General features: G+C 38.6%; 1 protein-coding gene across 2 annotated transcripts in view; it reads right to left on the bottom strand.

The window, feature by feature from the left end:
• Positions 1-24,966, bottom strand: part of UBAP2 (ubiquitin associated protein 2) — a 145,559-nt gene that overhangs the window by 103,385 nt on the left and 17,208 nt on the right. For both annotated transcript variants that reach the window (XM_080636803.1, XM_080636804.1), the window contains exons 6-11: positions 17,266-17,320; positions 15,968-16,071; positions 9,557-9,609; positions 3,408-3,475; positions 1,507-1,696; positions 694-907 (exon numbers count right to left, since the gene is read on the bottom strand). In XM_080636803.1, the coding sequence (XP_080492929.1) occupies positions 694-907; positions 1,507-1,696; positions 3,408-3,475; positions 9,557-9,609; positions 15,968-16,071; positions 17,266-17,320 (684 nt within the window). The remainder of the gene's footprint in view (positions 1-693; positions 908-1,506; positions 1,697-3,407; positions 3,476-9,556; positions 9,610-15,967; positions 16,072-17,265; positions 17,321-24,966) is intronic.

The following is a 24,966-nucleotide window of genomic DNA, read 5'->3' on the forward strand; positions in this document are numbered from 1 at the left end:
TACATATACACATGAGATAGGTACAAGAGCTATCATTCTTCACAGTGAGGATACTGCTAGTAACGACACTGCAAAAACCTAGTTTGTGTCATTTTCACTGTTTCTACTAATTTTACTCAAATGAAAAATCCATACAATTATGAATAGACAAAATGGGTAACCTACATCATTCTCAGCACACTAAAGGAAGAACACAGATATGACGCACGTTATGAAAAAATTATATAGTATGCATTCAAAATTCGTATAATGGCTAGAAGAATAGAATGTGGGGAAGAAAAAGAATATGGTACAACCTTACACTCAGCTAGAAGCAGCACAGGCACAATCAATATAAGTATTTTCCACTATTTGCTGAGAAACAAAGTCACACCAAAGTTCCAACTAAATATTCAAGCACATTAAATAAAAGATGTCCTTACAAAGCCTCAGCAACTTCTAAACATGCAATGACATTTATGGATAGACGTAAGCATATCAAAACTTGTTTCTGATACACTTGCAATGTTTATTACCAGCAAGTAAATGTAACTCTTACAACTACATTATCAGGATTACATTTTTTTAAAAAAGCCTTTCGTTAGGCCCATTTTAAACTGTTACTGGCATGAAGAAATCTTAAGGAGGGGAAGAAGGCAGAGGGGTAGAGAAAGACAGACAGAGAGAGCAGGAGCACTGTATCAAAGCACTTACCAAACTGATTAAGGACTGAGGACTGACTAATGGGTGGTTTTAAATCCCAGGATGATGTGGCAGTTGTGGTAGTGGCAGTAGAGCTACTATTGTTTTGCTGGGAGGTAAACTGACCCAATCCGGGAGATTTCAACTGGTCTAAGATTTGTGACCCAGTAGAGTTTGCCAATTTAGAGGATCCAAGCTCTCCAAAGCCAGAACAAAGAACTGCAGACTGCCAAAAGACAAAAATGAAGAAAGGAAGGAGTGTAGTTTTAAGTTTTTAATAAATAATTTTAATGTAACCATAGGGTCAATGCCTACAGCTGCTATTTGGCAGCAACTAAAACCTAGAACTAAAGCCCTAGAGCACTAGCAAATGACAAATACAAAATTCAGCAGTTTTAGCATGTGGACAGATCTTCTCTGATTATCATCAATACAACTTCCACTACTGCGATCACAACAATACTGATTCTCTTGAACCCATATATCTAAAAGGTGAACTGATTTCCGGAGAATAAACATAAGTGCCCAATTTCAAGCCCTCACAATTGACTTGGGAGATAGGCATGTTTACACAAAAGGCAGTCAGATACGTGCTTGGAAACAGTACATAATTTTCTGGCTTAGAACTCTTCACTATAAACAAATTACTTCATTCTAAATCAGCATCTAAACACATCTGCTGTCCTCAAAAATTAATACAAGTGCTTCACATAAACTGAGAAAGAACCACTTAGCAAAACCAGAAATAAAACTAAACTTTGCGTGTGTGTGTGAATTGAAGAAATGGAATTCATAATTCCATAAGAAAGCTTAAGAAAATTTTACCAGACTTTGAGGAGAATAAGAGTTTACAGCACTGGAGCTGCCACTTCCTGATGCCATCTGGGTGCTGTGCTGAGAATTTGTGAAGACCAGGGCTTGGCCAAAGGTCTGCTGCTGTGGAGTCTCAAATGAGTTCCCTTCCATATCTTGGGTAGAAGTTACAGGCTTTTGAAGCAGTGTTATCAAATCAATGCTGTAAGAAAAAAAAAAGGTTTGGCTGGAATAAACTTGATGACTATGCTGCGCTGAAACTGAAGAAAACACTAACAATACTAAAACTACCATACTTTAGCAACAGAATTATTACTGATTAACAGCCTTTCCAAATACTGCTTGCCTGCCATACAAAAAGAGGTATAAGGTAGAATAATTTACCAGAAAGTGATATTCTGCTAGCTGAAATCCCCCAGTAAAGTTAGAATATAAATTATCTTCACATTCTTTTGAAACATTATTGAATTTATAATACCATGTATCACATAACCTATATGATCAGTATAACCAAGTAACTGGAGACAAGTCATGAAAGGCGCATTCTGATTAAGTGGATCCTGCCTGCAAGCCCAACTTTAAAAAGAGCAAGGGATTAAAGTCCCACCTATGTATAGGGTGGGTATGAAGACATTAAAGAATAAAGTCTCACATGCAGTGACTGAGTGAATATGTGATGACATGGAAGTCACAAGAGGAGCAGAAATATAAGCTACGTTTCTCAGAGAGTGGGTACATTTCCAAAATTACCCTACCACACACATACCTGAGCAGGATAGAAACATGATTTTTTTTTTTATATATATATATATATATATTTAGCTTTGCTTACTAACCCCTACTACATGTTTATCACAGGTTTATCCCAGGAAAAGCACAGCATTCAGGCAATAATAAAACCTTTATTTAACCTAATAATAAACCTTTCTTAAGTCAAGTAAAAAAAAAAAAATCAAAACAAACAAAAAAACCCCCTTAAACAATCAAAAAACACACAAACAAACAAAAGACACCAGAATTTGAGTTGATGAACCAACATATTTTCTAACGTAATTTGAGGGATATCCACTGAAAGAGTATTAGCATCAGAATAATGAATATGTGAACACATCACCTTTTAAAAGAAAGGAGTATAAACTGTAGATCAACTGACACCCTGCTGCCTCCAGATCACATCCCATGTACATAAGGAAAATCTTGCTGCAGTTTGGAGTACAGCGATACAGCTGCACCAGGATGTTTGGGACCATCAGGCCATCTAGTTTTTAGATCTTATGCTATCCAGCTACTGAAGTCTTCATCGCACAGCTTTAATCCTCTCTCCTGGGACTGAGGCTAATGCAGGCAACTGATTCCACAACATCATCAGCCCAGCATTTGTTGCTGACAAAGGCAAGCAAAGACAGCAACAGCCATATTTTTGGTTCCTTATCTGAGCTCTGTATCATCAGTTAAAGCAAGTAATTGTGATGCTTATCAGGAAATTCACCTTCTTGCCAACAAAAGCTTTCCTATCAACACGTTTGTTAAAGCACTATGTTCTAAACACCTTTTTCATCTACAGGGACAGGCTTTCCACTTTCTGGACAGCAAAGGCAGTGCTTCCTTTTCAACTGAAAGCAGAAAACTTTTTCTTCACATCTACTTCTGCTCCTCCCTGTAAGCAGTCTTTGTGCAGAAGACAGGGACTTCTCGGTATTATGCTTATGGATTTGCTACGTTTGGCTCCAATTCCATATTCAATAACACAGGAAACCACAAACCCAACAATTCCACAATTGCAAAATTAGTTTGACCAATCTCTGGCCGGGGTTTCCCTGTGTTTTATTCAACATTTTAAACGTGTAAGCTAACAATGGTTCACCAAGCAAGTGGTTTTTAAGGTATAGGGAAAACACGGAAAAGGAGCTTACCTCTGCCCAGGAGTCACGTGATTCTCAACTGGAACAGAAGAAGCAGTGAACACTTTTGTTTCAGAAAGCTGAAAAAGAGAGAGGGAAGGAGGAAAGGTATTTTAATCACATACATTCTCATGCCTCACTTCTGTGACATCTGCAGAAATTCCATCTTGGTCATGCACTTTCAAGATAAAAGTAAAGTCAAACCACCATTACAACTAGTTATGCTGCAGCTCTGCTTAAAAAAACAGAAACACATAGCCAAACTTCAGCAAAGCCTTCTCCACAGGATGAAGTACCAATTTAACTTAAGTGCTAGGAAATTCGGTCTACTGAACACATACAAGGGCATACCAACGCATCGACATCAGTTTGAGTAACAGTTTAACTGAAAAATACACCAGCAGAAAGTAATTAACATGATAGCTGGTATATCACCACTCTAAAGATACTCTGTGCAGGTACTTGTGCAGGTGTAATTTAGGACTCCATAGAACAGCTGTCATTGCAGAAGCCTAACATATTGCACAGCTCTCATTTCTTCCATGTTTTATATTTCAGCTGCCATCACCTGCGGAGGCAGATTTGCCCATAGATAGGTAGAGTGAAACAGCACTCATGGTTCCTTCTTGGCATTTCTGACAGGGGTGGCAGTAACATTATAAACTCATGTCTGCGCTGCGGTCGTGAGTTCAAAACCAACAATTGCTTATACTGGTATAACCAGTCAGCCGATACAGCAGAAAACTACTTCTTTCACCATACTGTACTAGGTACTTGCACAGGTAGCTGTGGGGGGGAAGCTGGTTGGTTGGAGTTTTGGGGGAGAAAAGGGTGATGTTAGCTTGTGAGTTGTTCATTTGCTGCTGTTTAGTTTAACACCTTTATCTACTCTTTTTCTTTTTAAAGAAAACAGCTACAACTTCATGGGCTAATCAATTTCTATTGACAGGAATACCTGCAAACCATAATAGATCTTAAACGAGCACAGGTTAGCTTTAACCAGATAAAGATATGCACATATAATGGTTATATTTTAAATTAAATTTCCACAAAATCACCATTAACTACTTCAGTGTAGCTTTGTATTTAAACTGAAAACTGACCTATTCAAACTTCCACAAAGAATTCCTTTAGAATGTGGCATTTGAATACAGGTCTTCCAGGAAGTTATTCATTTTTAATGACATACATTGCTAGCATCCCTGTTTAAAGGACATTACTGACATGAGTTAATTTCATCTGCCATCCCATGGGCAGCTCTACTGAAAGCACCTATATCCCTGAACACAGCCATCTGATTGGGATTCTCCTATGAAAACTGTTGACTTAAGCAGGATGCAGAAGGGCAGACCAGGAGCAAAGTTCAAATGTTTCATGTACTCTACTAGCACTCACTTACATGCAACACATTGTGTCATGAAAAAATGAGGACCACCACAGTTCCTTCCTCCATTTCCTTCCCTTCCTCTGCTGCCCCTGCAACATACTTTAATCCCATCTTTCTGGAACACAACTCTGTCCTGTGCATAATGTTGCCAGTCCGCAACTCTATGTACTGACTAAAACAAAGACAGAATATTCAGCTGAACCATATTTCCAACTAAAAAGGCTTTCTCTATTGTTCAGCCCTTACCCCACTGTACGTGTTGTTTTAAAACATGCACTGTACTTTTTGTAGTGCTATGAGACTCCTGCACTGTATGGCACAAGGTCAGCTAATGGCATGAGCAGCAGCCCATGGTCTGCAATCCGCTGGTTAAATATTAAATTAATTGTAATGCCAACAGTTTCTTACTCTCACATAACGCAGGATAAGACTAACGCATGAATCCTGAAAACTAAGCAAATCGAGGAGCCCGAGGGTGTTTGTGACAACACAAAAGCATGCTTGATGCGTCAGAGAGGAAATGCACTCTTTAAATGAACCAGCAGGCAAAACACGCATCTCTGGCTATGCTGAAATTTACACTATACCCTGTGGCAAGCTCACAGCCACAAGCTCTAATCAAGCACCTAATGCAGAATTCTGCTGGGAGCATGGCATTTGTCAAAACACTGTAGTCTAGAAAGCTTTATCACACAGATAAATCTAGTATTTCTTAATAGCATTATCCTAACAAAGCTATTTACACTCACTGTATACCATATTTGCAAGTCTTTTACTGAGGCTCTGGCATTTACCAGGATTGAATGAACTATTTGCAAACATCAGCCTCACAAGGGGTTCATATTCCCTTCATGAAGTTGGTGCTTTTCATCTCTTTACCTCATGATAAAGATCCAGTTGCCAAACAGACAATATATTTAACAACTAGCCACCAGCTCCCAAGGCCAGTGGATAGGTGAGAATAGGAAACTATACTCTAGCAGCCTCATAAAAACATCAGCAAATCAGAAATAACAAAACCTTATTACTGCTTTGATAAGAGGTACTGAAGTTAAAGAAAAATAAAACAAGTTCTCTTGTTGCTTCCTGGTAAAGGAAACACACCCACTAAAATAAATTGCGTTTTTTGGGTTTCTGTAGTTTGCTTTTTTGTTTGTTTGTTTGTTTGTTTTTTTTTAAGTGGTGTTGTTGTTTCAATAAAAACTACTACCAACATTGTACAGAAAATGTTTGCCTTCATCCACTTTCCAGCTATGTGTATGTATTCTATTTCTCCCCTTCTGATAGCTTCTGTAGTTAAACTTTATTTTCTTTAGCCAGGAGAACATGACCAGTTTCAGGAGGAAAACCCAGAGCCACCTACAAGACCTCAACATTTCTTTGATCATTCATTGTCCATGCTCTGAATATTCCTTTAACAAAATATAACCTCCTATTTTCACTGCAGCTAGCCTCCACTCTATTTAAGAGCATGCTGACAACTAAGAATACTTGCTCAATACTCACTAGTAAATACAGGACTATTAGATCACAAAAAACTAATCCTGCCCAGACCACTAAATTTCACTCATCTGCTCCCAACTTGCATCTGACCAGAAAACAACACATTTAATCAAAATTATTTGTCAGAAAAACAGCTGGTCTTTATCAGCAAAACACATCAGCAAATACATCAGCATCCTTGGTTGTTTTAACCATTAGTCATGCTGCTAGAATTGTTTATTATACATTTAAATGCAAGGTCCATGTTCCAGCCACAGGTTCATATTATGCCTTTGTCTGCTAGACTAAAACCAGAGCCCATTATATGCCAATAAAATAACCTTTTCAGATTCAGTAAACTAAAAATCTCATCCTGAAGGACCTCTTCTATAAGCAAATACTATTCAGCTGTTTCCACAATTTTTGTTTTGTAAAAGCCATGAGTAATTGGATGCAGTACTTCAGAATCACATCCAGGAGAGTCTACACACAGAAACATAAACCAAGAATGATTATGAGACAGCAAGAGTGCCTACAGGCAAAAAAACTACAATAGCACTTTTCTGCCACACTATCAGCCCTTTAGGAGATCGTGCTGAGCTGCTCCTTTTTCATCATTCACTACAATTCTGAAACTTTTTCAGTTGCTGCTTTTCAGAGAGCAGCCGCTTGTCTTGGAGTTGTGCCTTTATTCCTATGAAACAAATGGGCACTTGGCTATATTAAAGCATTTTTCACTTGAACAGGTCAAGTCTAGCAAAGTTTCAGATCTCTCTGCATGACTGCCTTACTTATGATTGCCATTCCAATAATTTTTGGATTTGCCACATATTTAACTCAGCAATGATTTTACTTTTATTTCCAAATCATTGACAAAGATGCTAAGAAGGCATTTGGCCTGGGACTGGATTCCTTTACATATCTCCTAGAAACACCCATGTTCAATACGGGTCCTCTTGCAAAAGATTTGCCAAAATTTGCACGGTGGATTTAAATCCCTTTATTCTGCTTTGTGATAGCATGTAATTATTTTTAGAAGAAAAGATATAGATCAATTCTCTTACAAAGACATACTCTGTCTTCACAATTAATTCGTAATTTACTTAAAGACCACCATCAGGTTTATTTGAAGGGGAGCTGTTTTCCATAAAGCTACACTGAATGGCAGAAGCAATGAACAAAGAAGTTTCTTTGTTTGTTTTGGTCTGGGTGTGGTTTTATTTTTTTTTTCCTTTTCTTTTTAGATCATATGAATCAAACTTTCCTTTATTTTTTCACCAGGCATGTTTTAGGTTAATGTGTCTGCAGGTAGCCATTTCATTCACTCTTTCTAAACATGAACAACTTTCTCCTAGGCTACAGGGATTTTTCCACGACTCTCAAATTAATAAAAAGTAACAGTCTAGAAGTTTCATCTGCTGCTCTTTCAAGATTCATGTGCAAATTTCTTGGACTTAATAATTAATTTAGAAAGAAATTCTATTGCTGGTCAGCATTGCTCAACACCTCACCTGTCCTACAAATATTGCATTGTATCAGTATCAAACAAGGTCAGAAATTTTCACTATCCCTTAACCATCAGATCACCTCTACTGTATACTGCAGAAATACAGGGTAGGCTTGAAAAAAGACGTCAGCTTTTGATGGCAGTAACCAATACAGGAATTTTGGAGTTTCTTTCAACTTTCTCAAAAAAAACACTTCATTAGGTAAGGATAGAATTTTCATATCTGTTATATGACACATTCACACATTTCTAGCTATAACACTGACATGCCTCATCACTCTCTACAGCTATTTGTAGAGAAGGAGTTGGGTGGGAGTCCATCACTGTTCCCAAGTAACAAGCAATAGGTCAAGAGGAAACGGCCTCAGGCTGTGCCAAGGGAGATTTAGACTGGATGCTAGGAAAAATTTCTTCACAAGGAGGGCTGTCAAGCATTGAAAAGACTGCCTAGGGAAGTGGCAGAGTCATCATCCCTGGAGGTAAAGATGTGCAGATGTGGCATCTGGGAACATGGTTTAGCGGATTTGGCAGGTCTGGCTTAATGGCTGGGACTCAATCTTACAGGTCTTTTCCAACCTAAACAATTCTACCATTCCATGATTCTATGCCACCCTACAGGAGGAGGCAAAAGGGATGATTTTTGAGATAAACTGTTATTCTTCTGAAAATAAACTTGAAATCATGGATATTCCTATAAAAGATAAAAAACTTATTAAAAGCTAAGTTTTCTTTTCCATATTTCTTGACACCTCATTTGTTTTCTGAACTGCTTAAGCTTTAATACAATAACTGAAATTTTAAAATCATAAATGCAATTTTCACATGTGATGATTACAAATGGCAAATGTTTTGAAGAAATTAAGACATATCTTACCTGATAAAGAATGAGCACAGAATTAGCAGTACTTTAAACAACACATCATAATGAAACAACAGGAATGAAGCAATTAAGTGCTAACTTCAACATACTGCTAGATCCTTTTTTTAATATTATGAACATAAAGTTGGACTAAGAGAAGCAATTACACAGATTTCAAACAAAGAGCATCAAATGAGGAGTCTAAAGTTGATAGTAAGCCTCAGCACTTAATTACTTAGAAGTCCTGTGATAATATGGCTTTAAATCCTTACAGGATAGCAGGGGGAAACATGTGGTTTATACCCATCAGCACTGAGCAGTGGAGAACTCTTAATTCGCAAATACTTAATTTGGGATAAAAGTTAAAATTTTATTACCTATGTACTGCCCAGCCATTAAAAAAACCCAAAACTGTTTCTTGATTCAATTTTACTTAAAAAACAATTTTGTCTAACTATATGAATGGCTAAGTTCTCTACTTGAATTAATAAAAATCATCCTAAGATAACTGCAGAAATCTAACTTGGATAAGTCTGTGTCAGGTTATACTCACAATTAATGCTGAAAAACTGTAAATATAAAATTCAGTCAGCAGAATAAGATAACCAAAGTGTACCATGGAGTGCATGGTCATACATACTCATTTGTGAAATAAATAGGTTGCATTTAGGAAAGAAAGAACCATGGCAGACGGGTTGGAACTAGATGATCTTCAGGTTCTTGCCAACCCAAACCATTCTGTGATTCTACGATTCTATGTATTTTAAACAGGAATTACAGCAAGAAACACAATAAGAAATATCTTGGTGTAATTCCTGTAATAGTTGCATATAGCTAAGTACTACTTTGAACACTTAGTTTCTGAAGATAACACAGAAACTCTAAGGGTAAATAATCAATTGGTCTATCCAACATGGTAAACTTACATCTTCATTCCAATCTTCTGCTGTCCACTCTTCTATTGAGTTTTTCCATGCTCCTATTGTAACACGGGGAAGGAAAGAAAAGAGTTACAAGCTAAAGGCACTACATGGTATTTCAACCATTCTGATTTATAAGCTGTCCTGTTTTCATTACTAGTGGAACACAAGAGGAAACGGTGGCTGGAAACATGGGAAGCTCTAGAAAATTGGTCTGCAGATTTAAAATTTTGGGAGGGCTTTTCTTTCCCCCTGTAATTTCTGATTTCAGGAATTTCTTAGCCACTATGGTATCAGACATAATTTGCATAAACATACGTCTGCAAGCAGTGATCCCAAATATTGTAAGAACTTCTTCCTATGTCCTCAATGACAGAGAGGTTACTCAGCCCTCCCATAGGACCTCACAATCCCATGCACAAATTCATACAGAGCCTGAACAAAACAGAACCACAACACTTGCTCCAACATCCATAATCCTACTTTCAACATATTCATATTCCAGACCCATGCTATGCCTCTGGAGGCTCCTTTCCAACCTGTTAACTCTCTCCTTAGAGCAGAGAAAACCCAATCCCTTCCCATGACACAGGAAATTTATTTTAAATCATATATAATTCATATAATGGCAGCAGAAGAGTCAATAAGCTTTCACTGTAGCTGCAAAACACCTCTCCCCATAACTTGTTGCAGTGTTTATTTGGTAACACTGGAGAACAGTGTGCAGTCCACAACACGCAGCAATGGGAAAACTACAGGAAATGACCCTACAGATGCAAGAAACCTGATGCTTTCCATAGGAAACAGTAGGCACAGACATGCAAAAGCCACAGACTGAAGTCCTTGCGCACCACCATCAGGATAGAGAAGGTTATCCCAGCCACCAACCAGAGCCTTCATTTAAACTAAATAACCATGAGTGAAGAAAATACCAGCAGTACAGATCCTGCTCCCATCACCTTTGATCAAGTGCAGAAGCAAAAGAATTACTGCTTTAAGCATCTCTTTTTACTTAACCAGAAACCCTCTGAGACATGTTCAGCCAGAAACAAGCCCTCGGAAGACAGCATCAACTGTCCAGTTTATGCTAATGCCATCACTGGATTATTGCATTCTTCTGTATACTTTTACAAAACAGTGTTTTGGGCAGAGAAGGGTCCAATGGCACTAACCCAGTAAGGCAAACAGGTCTGCTATGAAGATAAACACATAGTGGGTAGAAGAGGAGTTTTATACCTTGGAATCCAAACTTATTTGGCAGGTCCTGAGCAAAGTAACATCCGCTCTGTGTTGGCTCTGTGGAGCAATATAGAGTTGCCTCAAACATCTTGTGCTCATGTTTTACCAAACAGCCCCTAACCAGGAGATTTCTACATACTGCAAAATAACTACTAATCAAATACAAGCACAAAATTAACTACAAATGCCTCAAATTTCCAGAATAATACACACATTTCCACAGAAATTTTAGAAAGAAGAAAAAGCCCAATGAGCAGCAGTTTTTGGAGAAACAGTTGATTTTCTTTCCCTTCCCCTGACCAGCACAGGATATCCTCCAATATTCTTCTTTATACATCCTTGTATTTCCACTGCTTATATTTATCTCCCGTCAGCCAGAACAAGGCCTGCCTCTGCAGAAGACAACAAACCTCATGGTGGTGCCAGAATCACAACAATAAAGCTCAGAGTCTGCTAAAACAAACACAAGAAGATCTCAGACAAATCAAGCCCAACTCTTGACCATCCCCCACCACTTCTGGGAGACCAAACCTGTTTGGAATAATACACCGGACATTTTCTCAACGTTCAACTTAAAACATTTATCTGTTGCTCCTACTTCTGAACATGCTTCTATGCATTTACCCTCTAATTACTGAGCACAACCCTTCACCTTTTTATTAGTTTACACTGCTAAGTTTATTACTGTAATTTATTAATGCTCTACCTTCCCAACTCGTTCCTTCCAGCCTCAATTACTTCACTGATTTTTCTCTGCATTAAATCCAGTTAGCTAATGTCTTCATCTTGTCGGTGGGATTCTAAGTCTGATCTTGCCACAAGCACATCAATTTCCTTCTAGTCCACTATCCACCTTGGCATTATTGCAACTCCATATATTCTCTTCTCAGCCTTCCCCTGTGCTTTGCAAAGAGTTCTCTGTTTTCCACTGAAAGTATGCTTTGTGTTTTTAAGGATCCTTGTTACAGCAACTTCCACCTAGATGGCTATGTATGTGTGACTCTTTCCTGTTTCTCTTTGCAACACGTTCAGTTTTAGAAAGCTATAAAGCAAATAAAAAGTATACAATATGTTTTGGTAAGTCCTCAGCTACTTTCCCCCAATTACTCACTTTCTGTCACACTATTTAGGGCCATTTTTCCTTTTTTTTTTTTTTTTTTTTTTTTTAATAATCAGCCATAGATTTAGCCTTATTTTTTTGGTCTATCCCAAAGTTAGGTACTAATCTTTTCCTTCTAGATTACATTCATGCTCTAGAATGACCTGAAGTTTTCTTTAAAATGTTCCTTTTCACTTTTACAGGAGTCCTAAAACCAGACACCTTCCTTGTAATTCCCGAGCTACACAATTCCCTTCTTAGCCCTTGGTAGTTACACTATAAGTATTTTTTTACTTCTTGTCATTCTTCAGTTTGAGTCATCTAAGGCTGCTCCTAACTAAGGTAACACAGTATTTTTTTCTGTGAAATCTATCAAAACTCTATCAAAGTAGAGGTATTAGTAAATTAGAAGAATGCAACACCATTTTTATAACTCCTTTGAGAAATGGCCACCTGTAACATAACTGATTTATAAGAACTGCTGTGATCTGTCACTCAGGGTCTCCAACTGCCCTGTACATTACAAAAAAAGGTAAGAAATTGAATACCCATCGTGCCTGTAAGAAAACATTAATCATGCTGTTCAAGTTTAATCCCTTTTGGAGGAGGACTGGTCATTCTGTTTCCTCCCACCTGCACCTTTTATTTGTCTTTCAGTTGTACATTACTTCTATAAAACCGGGATTCAGAAAAACTGATTCTCAATTATTTAGAATACAATTACACTTAAATGTTATGAACCACTAACAATTCACCCTTTACTCTCTTTTTATTTCTAACAACAATGCTAAATTTTACCTCCATAGAATCAGCTAACTTTTCTATATGATTGCCTGATGGTGCACGTAGAAACACCTTTCATTCAGGCTACTGTAATTCCTCTTGTACCTGCAATAACTCAGGACAGGAGGTTCTAGAGCACTTTCAGAGCACATACTGGGGCAACTACTTTTTGGAAACAAATAGTGTATTTCATTTTAATTGAAAACATCGACGTTGGTAACTTCCCAGCCACTAGCTTAAAGAGGAAAAACGTAGTGAAAACTTAGAACTCCACAAACAGTTTATGTTTGCATGCTGTCTTCAGAAAACATTTTGATAAACGAATCAGTTTTATTTCTCCAGGTAGTTGCCCAGTTATTTCCTTTTTATCTAACTGCAGATAAAAGACACTAAGTTTACAAGTAGCTAGTATGAGCTAATTTTGGTTTCTTTCTTTTGAGATGAAAGAAGAAATGGGACTGGGTAATGAGGAATAGAGAGAGGGATTTCCATGCTACCCTTCTTCTCTGTATACATTTGTCTGACATACTTCATTAGGTCACCAGAGGCTTTATGGATTTCCATAAATATACATCACCCTCATTTACATCTTAAGTAACTCCACATAGCAAAGTTATTTCCACATAGCAAAGTTATTTATTACCATAACTGTTGCTTTGCAACAAAAGTACTCTAAACTGGGGGGGGGAGGCAATTTTGAAAATTAGTACTTGTGACTAACAAGCAAAATCACGAGCTCAACTTTGTAAAACCTGCTGCCAGCCCCACACATTGTCTGCTACTCCATCATACTACCCCTCCTTCCATCTTCCTTCCCAGCACTTGCTTTTGCTCTAAAACTACTATCTCAGTTGCAGTCTCCTCTAATGTGCCTTCTCGAGATACTTTCCATCACAAGGCTGAAGTCCCTCTTGGACAACACCAAGTGACTCAATTTTAAAGCTTACTCTCTTTAAAGAGATCTCTGCTTTTTGTCTTGGGGACTCACTTCAGACATTCCTATGGCTTGTCTAAAGAAGAAACACTGTAAAATAAAACACTCTTGCTATAGTCATACATAGAGTCAGACATTTTTTGCTTTGTCAGCTATGGTGCCTTTTTCATTTGCACTGAAAAAAAATTAAAATTAGCAGCAAAAAGGCCCTTTGCACCTAAAAAGAACATTCACAATTAACTAGTTTACTTTAAATTTCCACCAGCCAAATGATTTTGTATGAACTCCCCACACTGGCACTCACTCATTTGTACCCTACGAATCATTAATCTGACAGGGCCAGAGAAAATTCCCAAATGCCTTCTCAAACCTTCTTCTCCATACTATGCTCCCCAAATTTCTATACAGGCCTTAAACTGCATTACTGAAGTGGAGTTCTCAGGGACATGTACACAGTGTAACAGCAAAATCACACTTGTCATCCAAAAAGAAGTTCAACATGTCAACTAGTGCACTTCGAATTTCCACAGATGTTTGCTCAGCAGCAAACTCCTCACACAGACACATTCACACACTTACAGAAATCTGTTTACCCACAGCAAGCTACTCTTATTTCTGGGCAGAATTCTTCCATTACTGAAGACTCACGAGATGGCTACAAGAAGGAACAGAGGTTGCCACAGGGGAGGCACATGAAGGCTACCCAGAATTAGCTGTGAGGGTCACAAGCATTTGAATTCACTTGGGAAATGGAGCACAAGTTAAAGTTATTCATAAGCCACAGCCTCACAGCTGCATTTAGTAATAATCAGCCAGTGAATTTTATACCTCTGGACCAGTCTCCTCATGCCTTTCCTGTATGTCTTCCTTCTTAGGTAACTTTACTGCTCCTGAGATACTTGTGACAAAATACCCTGCCCTCCGCTTCCATACAGCGAACAACAGTATCAGTATTGTAGGTGAATTTTCAAGCCATTAGGTGTTCTTCTAACTCATTATCCGATAAACTTATTTGAAAAACTAGCATGAATGAAAGTAAAAGCTGCATTTCTGTTTGCACTATAGGCCAAGTAATTTCAAAAGTAATTCCCTGGAAAGATGCCATATTTGCCAAGAACTCCCTTTCGATAACAATGAATATACTCACTGCCACTCTCCCACACTGGACCAGAAAGCATTCGGAGTGTCAAGACAGCTGCCTAATAACCCCTCCTAAACTCTGAGCCTTTTATTGTCTTTGCTGGGTAGGTGGAAAACGGCTTGTATCAAGTTTAGAAAGCTGTATAACAAGCAGCTCACAGCAGAGCTCAATGGAGCACACCCTGGCCTCCAGTATCAGTCTTTTCCTCCCACACTTGACAGAGGGATTAATAAAACATCATCTGCATAGGCTTCAGCAATGAAGTGATCAGAAGAGCTCCCCTTTGCTGGGGTTAAAAAATATACATATATCTTATCACTCAGTGGTTCCCAAGTGTGGACAATAATGTACATGAACTTCTCCATCCTGACTCTGGATTTCTCCTTTGCCTTCATCTGCTGTATGGGAAGCAGCAAGGTATCCCGTTTTTCCAACCACAGACAAGCAGTTCACATTCTTCATTTCTGAATCACCATGAGATGACTGCTAAGTGCTCCTTTCCAAACTGCATCTGTCTCTTTAGCTGGGAGCACATACTTCACACTTGAAACTTCACACAGAAACACATAGCTACCTCTATCTTCAGACAGGCAGACTGCTCTTTTGGCTTCCATTCAAGTGCCTACTTGTGCTTTAGTTAATTATTCTTCTTTCCAAAGGTGTCAGATCTTGGAATTCTCCTCCATCACAGAGTTTTACATTTTTATATTGCTGTGTTGCACAGGTGGGGCTGCCAAAGCCATCCCAGTGCCACTGAGTGGATTCGTATTTGCAAATGGTTTTTCTTTTCTTTTCCTTCTACTACTTAGATATTCACACCCTACTGCATAATCTCACTTTTAGTAGGACTTATATTCCTTAACTACATTAGGTGAGTTCTTAAGAAGTACTTAAGATATCTAAACAGTTCTTCACGTACCAGGTTCTTCCAATAATTCTTCAAAAATTAAAATCCCTTTGTCTCTCAAGGGATCATTAGTACTAAAACAGCAAAAAGAATCGCAAATTGCCTTCCCTTCATTCCAGCCAGAGAGTCAGTCAGGCTACAGCATGTGTTCTGCACATTAGTAGCAGCTAAGCTATAAAAGTGAACTAATATCTGTGTCACGTGAGAGGTATTCACATTTTCAGAAGTTAACTGAACACTAACATAATGGTTATTTTAATTGCAATTCGCTACAGGTCTTCATTCCAATCCTTCCACTTCTTGAAGCATCTTACCAGTTCCATCATCTGCATCATTGTGACCAGTCTGCCAAATCTCTGATTTTGTCCCAAAGCCATCAGTGGCAGAAGACTCCGTATAGTCTGCAGGGTTAAATGTCCTAGAGTTTTAAAAGTTAAGAAATGGAAGAGAACACATGGGTCATTCAATGAATGTAAGTGCCATCATTTTTTAGCTGACGTTGCATTAGATTTAACATCTTGACTTCCACATAATTATCTTGGTAGTTTGGGTTTCAAAATAATTTTTTCCTCTATGAGCAGACAAATAAAAGAGGGAGAAAAGAGAAGAGGAGAAAAAAAGTGAGGAGACTGGGAAAAAAATATTATTGTAGAGAAACTGAACCAAAAAAACAATTCCTGAAAAAGCAGTTAACACAGCATACCTACTCCTCCCAGTCTTATAAAGCTTTAGTTCATATGCACAATGATAAGACCCTCTCAGCTGATGGTTTCTCAGCAGGTGGCTGACTGATGAGAAACCAGTATCATGTCCTTTCAGAGCACCAGACCTGCGCACGACAGGAGTCAGAACATCAGTAAGATTATTTCAGGATGCACTCCTCACACCAATGCCAAAACACACAGATGCAGCTAAAAGGTGAAAAAGGATTACTGAAGAAAAATCCTTTTTCATCTTATTATCTGCAATATGAACGAGAAGGATTATTAGAGAAATAGTACTAGCCTTCTGTTCATCATGACATCACTGAAATCATATGACATTCAAGGCAAACACTAAGTGAAACTAATGGAGGCTATACTTCTATAAAGCAAATATCCCAACAAAACTGAAAACAAACTTTAGAGTTGCTAAGTAACTCCTTTTGATTCTGTTTTAGGGTACATATATGTCCAAACAGCAGAAGCATGAAACCTCAAAATGCAAGAGTTTATAATTGCTACACTTCCTGGTTTTATACACGACTTGCACCTTCTACATTACACTGAAACAAATATTTTTTTGAGTTGACCTAAGACTATATGCACCACACAGAGCTTTCAGCCTCCAAGGCACTATGTGGCTGCTTCTGATAGGTACAAACTGGTTCTCCAAGTCTGAGATATTAACACTGCATAAACATACATTAGGTTTGCGTAGGTGTATCTAGTCATAAATACTAGTATAAGACAAAAATAATCCATTAATGATCAAAGAGATGTGAGAATTTTTACATCCATACCTGTTTATCTAACATACAGAAACATTAATACATACAGTGGCAATATTGTCAATTAATGTTTCACTGAGTTTGATCCTTGCCAACAATATCTGTGCTCTGCATGTTTCTTACCCCATGCCTTGGGCTGAAAACCTCCCCGCTCCTCTCCCTCTGCCACGTCCAAACCCTAGGAGAGAAAACATCATTTAACAGCAACAGCAGAGGAGCCACCAATCACTGGTCTAGCGCATCAGAAAATACTATGGTTGAAGAAGAAATCTACCATAATTATATACCATTTACTTCTCGAATTTCCCTATAGGAAGGAAGCAACAGTTCATTTAAGACTATGCATTTTAACAGGACTTGCAAACCCTTTGCTAGCTTTCCTGTATCTAGAGAAGTAGCTCCAAATGCCAAGAAAAGGACTCATCTAAAAACTCATTCCACATGAGACTGATTGGTATATCATCAGCCATTGTTCAATATTTTGTCTCTATTTTCTCACTCTTGCCTAAGACGCTCTAGAATCCCAGCCTCCCTGTGTACCCTGATCTCTCAAGAAATTCCCTGCCACCCCTTGTCTGAAAGGAGAAAGTTAAACACTCTATTTGTTTCCTTGTCTAACTCAGTTCACCCTCTGCACTTCACCAACCTGTGTATTACACATACCTTCTGATTCCCCCTTAATCATAGTTAATCTCAAAAATTAACCAATTCAAATTACTCAAAAAACTTCCTTGTTATCAAGAACCACGTTAACCACAAGAACATTAATTTCTATTTTAACAAAAACAAGTATTTGTTGCTTCCAATTTTGGTTGCCAGCCTCAGTTTCTATGTTCCTTGATACAGTGAATGGCTTTATTTCTGCCTGTTGTGTAGGGTCAACAAGACATGAATCCCATTTATAAAGCACATGTCTAAATAAACTGTTAAAAATTACTTCTACTTCCACATAATTTTTCTTTTCCTTTTTTATGACCTCAATATCTGAGGCTTTTCCAGCTGGGATTTTTTTTTAGGGGGAAGACTGTAAATGCCATTTTATACCACAAGAACAGGAAGAAGAGCTGCAGACTGAGAACAAAGTGGTTTGTTTTTACAACAAAGGTATGTGGTAATAATAAGTCACTGAACAACTACAAGTTTACCAGAGCACACAAATTATAATCCTAACTCACCAACACACTGGTTGTCCAAACATCAGAATTGCCAATGAGAGGTTGCTTGAATTGGACTAGAATTACCCCTTATTTTCAGGGACCACATAACCTGAATAAGACCAGTAGCTCCAGCACATAGTAAAATCAGTTTAGGGAGTTCCTATTTTCATTACTTTCCCTTCCCTCATCATCCATTCTTCCCCTTGCCCTTGTTCAGTGTTCAAGTGTTCAAAGGTATTTCTGGACCTTAAAATGTCCACTACGTACATTTCCAAGGACTTAGAAGCATTCAAGCAGCAGGACAGCCTAATCCACCTTTTGACAGAAGAGTTTACTTGTATTCTATACAAAGGTGACAACTGCTAGCTACAGAGGAACCACGGAAACCTTGAGAGGAAATATTCTCATCCAGCAACACATAGTATTTTGGTGGGACAAGAACTCGGCCAGACCTGCTATCTCTTCCTTTTGCTCTCTTTATACCACCAGTTGGAAAGAAGACAGAGGTTAGGAAAATGTTAACAACAGCTGCAACCCCACAATCACCATCCCTCTTTACCAAGCCCATGCATGCAGCTGTGCTCTTTGCTGTGCCATAAATAACAGTGCCCCAGACCCTGCTATACCAAACTTATTGTAACTCAGCCTCTGAACCTCCTTGCTCAGCCTACCTATTCTATGCTCTTTTCTCCTCTGCCCACCTAAAATCTCTAATCTGGGAAGCTGATACATGGCATAACAGGGTCATAATTCTCAGATGCACAGAAGTCACTGCACTCCAGACTATCTTCCTGCCTGGTAAATAATTTTTATAAGAGTAGAACCAGCTAAACAAGTTTACTAAGGGACAGTGTAGACGCCATTTGTGTAACATATTTACTTCCTACAGCTATCAATACAGCATTAAACACCATTTACTAACGATCTACAGAAGATAGAACAACAGTTTTTGACAAGCTCAGCTACAAGTCTGTTTGGGAGCTCCAAATTCCAGAAACAGCTAAGCAGAACTGACTTTTAAGTAAGTAGGACATAAGGTACAGAGAGATCAGCTCTCTATACCCAATCTAGTAATGCCGGTTTATGCTTGTAATGTAAAAGGTGAACTTTTAGCACCACTTCAAAAATTGTGTATAAATGGTTTAGATCACAATGGTCAATGACTAAAAAAAATAAATTCCTGTCATAATTCACAGCAGCAATTCTTCTATCAACGCTTTTATCTACCCACAAAAGGAGAGCAAGTGACTTAGCAGTAGCTTATTAAATCTTCTAGTGTCTAACGGAATAGATTTTCTTACAATCAGTCAGCATGTGAAGCTCAAAAGCAAATGACAGATACCTGGCAAAGAACAAAAGTACTGCTCTGCCTCATACAAACCCTCAAAACATTTCTTCATGTTTCTTTACGCTTGGATCTACAAACAGCCTAAAGTATCAAGGCAGTATTGCTTACTCATTTCTGTATGAGGAAACCAGGACTAGGGAACTATGTTTAAAGTTGATTGTGATTCACACTCTTGCTACTATCCCTATCCAATATAATTTAAAACTATAAACTATTTAAAATATGTTTTTGTTTCCTTTAACATTGTAACAGTTCAGCTGTGTACTGTTAGGGGTCTTTTCCTGCTCTTCATCCTATCTCCTTCAGCTGACTTAGCCATCACTTACTAAATTTACATTTTCCTTTTCTGGGACAAATTCTGGAGAAGTCAACACTTCCTTGCCACTCAGGCAGGTGGCAAGATTACCTGTTTCCACTAAAACCCACTGGGAATTCAAAACACTCAACTGTACAATCAAGTCTTCACCCTGGTACCATAGAAAGAATAGTTTATCTCATTCACAACATTGCTTCCCCCAAAACAAACACACACTACACAGGACTATGAGAAAAGTGTGCAGTATCACAATTCAGATGACCCTAGCCCATGAACTTAACGGCTTACGCTGTAGAAAACCTAGTTTTCCAAGCTTGCAAACCTAAATCCTTCCACTGCAACACAGCTGCTTTATTTCAAAGCTCAGATTTTCACACTGACAGGTTTAAATTAGATGAAAGCACTTCAAGGTTAAAAAAGAGGCCTAAGAACAGATGAAAAGGAAATGCAGACTGGAAGGGCAGGCAACACCCCAGATTTGTGCTTATCTCTGACTATACAGTCACTGAACAGCCCTGGTCTCTGCTTTGGAAATGCAAAGCCAGCCATACTCAGTAGACATCCACCAGCGGCTTAAGGCTTATGAAGAGATAAAGAGGCTAAGTACAGAAAGTTCGTATTCTAGGTATTCCATACTACAGAAACAAAAAGACATATTTAATAAATTCAAACCACTTTTATTAGTCAGCATGAAGCTAGAAGCATTGGATCAGTTTTACATACTGCATGTACTCTAGTAACCATTTTTTGAAGCACATGCAGATAACTTTCAACTCTAAAGTTACGTTTAAAAGAAAATAAATAACTTCCATTAAAGCTAAGTTCTGGTTTATCTAACAAAAAAAAAAAAAAAGGAAAAGTAAGTAAAATAAAATTTAAAAAAAAAAAAAAAAAAAAGAGATAGTTCCCTAACCAATGCAGAATCAACTACAGCAAAACTAAACAACCTTCAGACTGATCTCCACAAGGTCTGCTCTACATTGAGGTCTTGGAAAAAAAACATCCTCCTCACTAGTTCTGGCAAAAGAAACTCAAAATATATCCTGTGCCAACTGTGCTAAGCTTTTTGAAACAAGAGAATGTTTAAACATGCAGTCCTGATTACATAACGTCATTTTTTTCAAGGACAGCATACTCACCTAAAAAAGTTTAAAAAATAAAATAATTCAAGAGTACAAGCCGGGTTTTACAAATATTTACAAAAGCTTAAGCTGCTTTGCTTTCTTATATAGCCAGCAGGAAATGAGTTTAAAGGCTCCTTATCATGCTGGTTTAAGTCCAAAATTAAAACAAAATGGTTTTCCCATTGCTTTTTACTTCTGTTTCTCTAGAAAAAATTTCCCTGTCAGCATTCACATTTATGACATATTCATGTCATTTTTGGAAGAACGATGAAGAAGTGAATAGAGGAACAGAAGTAAAAGTAACAAATCCATTTTCACTTTGCAAATCAGAAAAATTGCTACAGTTGAGTTTGTAACAATTTCTATACTGAATCAAGACCAAAAGTTCACCTACCTGATATCTCATTATCAGCTACGGTCAATGAGATATCTAGGGAAGAATATGCGAACTGTAACCACAGTGCAGTTTCTCTGGACACTCTCCTGGTCTACACCTATTTGTAGCTCAGACTTCCTCAGCCTAAGATAACTTATGCATTAAAAACCCTCACTGGTTTTTCCTTTTCCTGCTCTGGTTCTTTTTAGGATAAAATTGCCAGGTCTGTCTGTGCGTAAGTTTTCAGTACCCACATAATCTTATTGAAAGGAGTTCCTTAGGTTAACTATGTGTCTGAAGAACCACCTTTGTCTGTTGTGAACCTGTGACCTACTGAGTTCATTTAATATTCTCTCATTTGCATACTTGGTTGGAGTGATCATTTGATTTCCCCACAGAACCTTCTCCACACGAATTTTACAGATCTCTACCATACATCCACTCAGCCCTCCCTTTTGCAGGTGGAGAAGGCCTTCTCTGTTTGTTCCTCACACCCCACAAGAGCCTTCCCAATACCCAGTAGCTTCGAAAGCCTTTTCTAGCTCTATATCATCTTTTTCAACACTGGGTGGAAGACAGTGGGAGAACCAGACCTACACTTAAAATTGAAGATATGAGAACAGTAAAAAAAAAAAAAAATGCAGCACAATCCTCCCCCCCTGCTTCCACCTCCCCCCCCCAAAAAAAAAAAAGAAGTGCCTATAAAGTTTGTCAATTTGTATAAAACACTGCAGCTGATTAAAACACGTGAGGAAACATTTCTACAGCTGACTATCTTAAAGACATAACCATCTTCCTCTAATTCCTTCAAGAGATTCCATTCCAGATGGTTACAAATCCTTGCAGTACTGACACACAAACAGTAATTTCATCTAAGTGATTATGTTTATCACCATTATAGTATTTTTACACGTAAATTAACCTCAATCAAGAAATTCAGTTATGAAGAGAAAGACAGACGAGATGGCCATCTTAAAAAAAAAAAAAGAAATCCCTTGACTGTTTTCCAAGCCAAAGTTTACACCCTCAGCTGGGCAAGCAAAAATTAAGGGCAGAGCTACTCCAGCTGGGATGTGTCCTGAAACATATCCTGTGATGCATTGTCCTGGGTTCAGCAGCAGCAGTCACTTTTTCTCCTTCTTAGTAGCTGGTGCAGCGCTGTGGTTTTGACTTTCGGCCTGGGAACACCGCTGATAACTCTGATGGTTTTAGTTGCTGCTCAGTAATGTTTAGTCTGACAAAGGACTTTCTGAGTCTCATGCTCTTGCCAGGGAAGAGGGGAAGCGGGAAGGAAGCAGAGACAGGACACCTGACCCAAGCTAGCCAAAGAGGTATTCCATACCACAGCACGTCATGCCCAGGATGTAATTGGGAGTTACTCGGAAGGGCTGGTTCACTGCTCAGTCGGGCTGTGTATTGACAGGTGGTATCATATTCTCTTCCCTTGTTATTTCCTTTATCATTATTATTATTGGTGGTAGCAGTAGTGATTTGTGTTATACCTTAGTTACTGGACTGTTCTTATCTCAACCCGTGGGAGTTGCATTATTTCGATTCTCCTCCCGATCCCTCAGGGTGGGGGGGGAAGGAGTAGCAACTGCGTGGCTGAGTTGACGACTGGCTTAAACCACAACATGCATTTTTGCTTTCTGTTAATCAGTCAGTCATGTGTACCTATTTCAAATCCCTGACCTCCTGCATACCAGCAAGAAGTGATGTTTGTACACTGTATACCTACTACCCTATAAAGTTGCAAGGAATGCCACACAGCCGTTAACAGATGATCTTCTCAAAAACCAAACTAGTGTCTACAGCACGAAGGGTGAAATACTCAGTAGTAGGGATTTTCCCCCTCAGTAAGCAGCACATCATCATCCCAGTGTCCATCCTATTTCTGCTATTTGCAGTGCATATAATTTCCTAGAATTAGGGTGCTCTACAGTGAAGCAATAAAACAATGGCTCAGTACCTTCCCCTAGAAAACAACCAGTAACATAGCTCCAACTTGAGAAGGTAACTTACAGTACAGACAATGCACTGCTCAGATAACTAGCTGACCCTTAATTTCATATCCCATGCCTAGATTACTATACACACATTCTGCACGAAGCATTTCTAAAAAAAACGGTTCTGTGGTGATTACCAGCAATCTATTTACTTTCAGCTATTTATCCCATATTTGACTATTCTGTGTACCAGAAAACAAAGACTGCTGAATTAAACAGCAGGAAACTTTTATTATTACTAATAATACGCAAATAAAGAAGGTCATGCATCCCTCAAATACTGACAAGGGAATTATAAAGCTTTACACAACTCCCTGCAGTTTTCAAGGGCTTGTGTTATAAAATTAAATTAGGTATTTCCTGCCATGGAATATACACACTTATAATGTAGTGATCCTGAAGTCATTCAACAGGTTTATCACAGACACTTCATTAAGATACTTTGCTCACATGAATGTCTGAAATATTTGGTAGAGATATACAGTAATGCTATGCACACTAACCACCGAACAGAAACTGGTTAAGTTGTTCCTCTTTCTTCAGACAGATATGTTCATCTGAGCTGATGATTGCTTTGTCTTGAGATACATGATGTCAATCTAGACAGCTACAGTGTTGACAACAAAAGCAGCATATTGTTCATAAAGTTACAAAGGAAAAATAGACCACATTTGAAATTAACCTCTACATTTCATTTACACCTGGGTCGGAGCAATCCCAGGCACAGCTACAGATTGGGCGGAGAAGAAATTCAGAGCAGCCCTGCAGAGAAGGACTTGGGGGTGTCGGTCGAGGAGAAAAATTAACATGAGCCAGCTTCAGTGTACGCTCACAGCCCAGAAAGCCAACCGTATCCTGGGCTGCATTCAAGAGGAACGTGACCAGCAGGTCGAAGGAGGTGATCCTGCCCCTCTACTCTGCTCTCATGAGACCTCACTTGGAGTATTGTGTGCAGTTCTGGTGTCCTCAACATAAAAAGGACATGGAACTGTTGGAACAAGTCCAGAGGAGGGCCATGAGGATGATCAGGGGACTGGAGCACCTCCTGTATGAAGACAGGCTGAGAAAGTTGGGGCTGTTCAGCCTGGAGAAGAGAAGGCTGCGTGGAGACCTCAGAGCAGCCTTCCAGTATCTGAAGGGGGCCTACAAGGATGCTGGGGAGGGACTCTTCATCAGGGACTGCAGTGACAGGACAAGCGGTAATGGGTTAAAACTTAGACAGGGGAAGTTTAGATGGGATATAAGGAAGAAATTCTTTACTGTTACGGTAGTGAGGCACTGGAATGGGTTGCCCAGGGAGGTTGTGAATGTTTCATCCTTGGCGGTGTTCAAGGCGAGGTTGGATGAGGCCTTGGGTGGCAAGGTTTAGAGTGAGGTGTCCCTGCCCATGGCAAGGGGATTGGAATTAGATGATCTTACGGTCCTTTCCAACCCTAACTATTTTATGATTCTATTCTATGATTTCACCCAACATTTTAAAAAATACTACCTTTATAT

This window comes from Psittacula echo, assembly GCF_963264785.1.
Source record: "Psittacula echo genome assembly, chromosome: Z".
In the NCBI taxonomy this organism is placed as follows: domain Eukaryota; kingdom Metazoa; phylum Chordata; class Aves; order Psittaciformes; family Psittacidae; genus Psittacula; species Psittacula echo.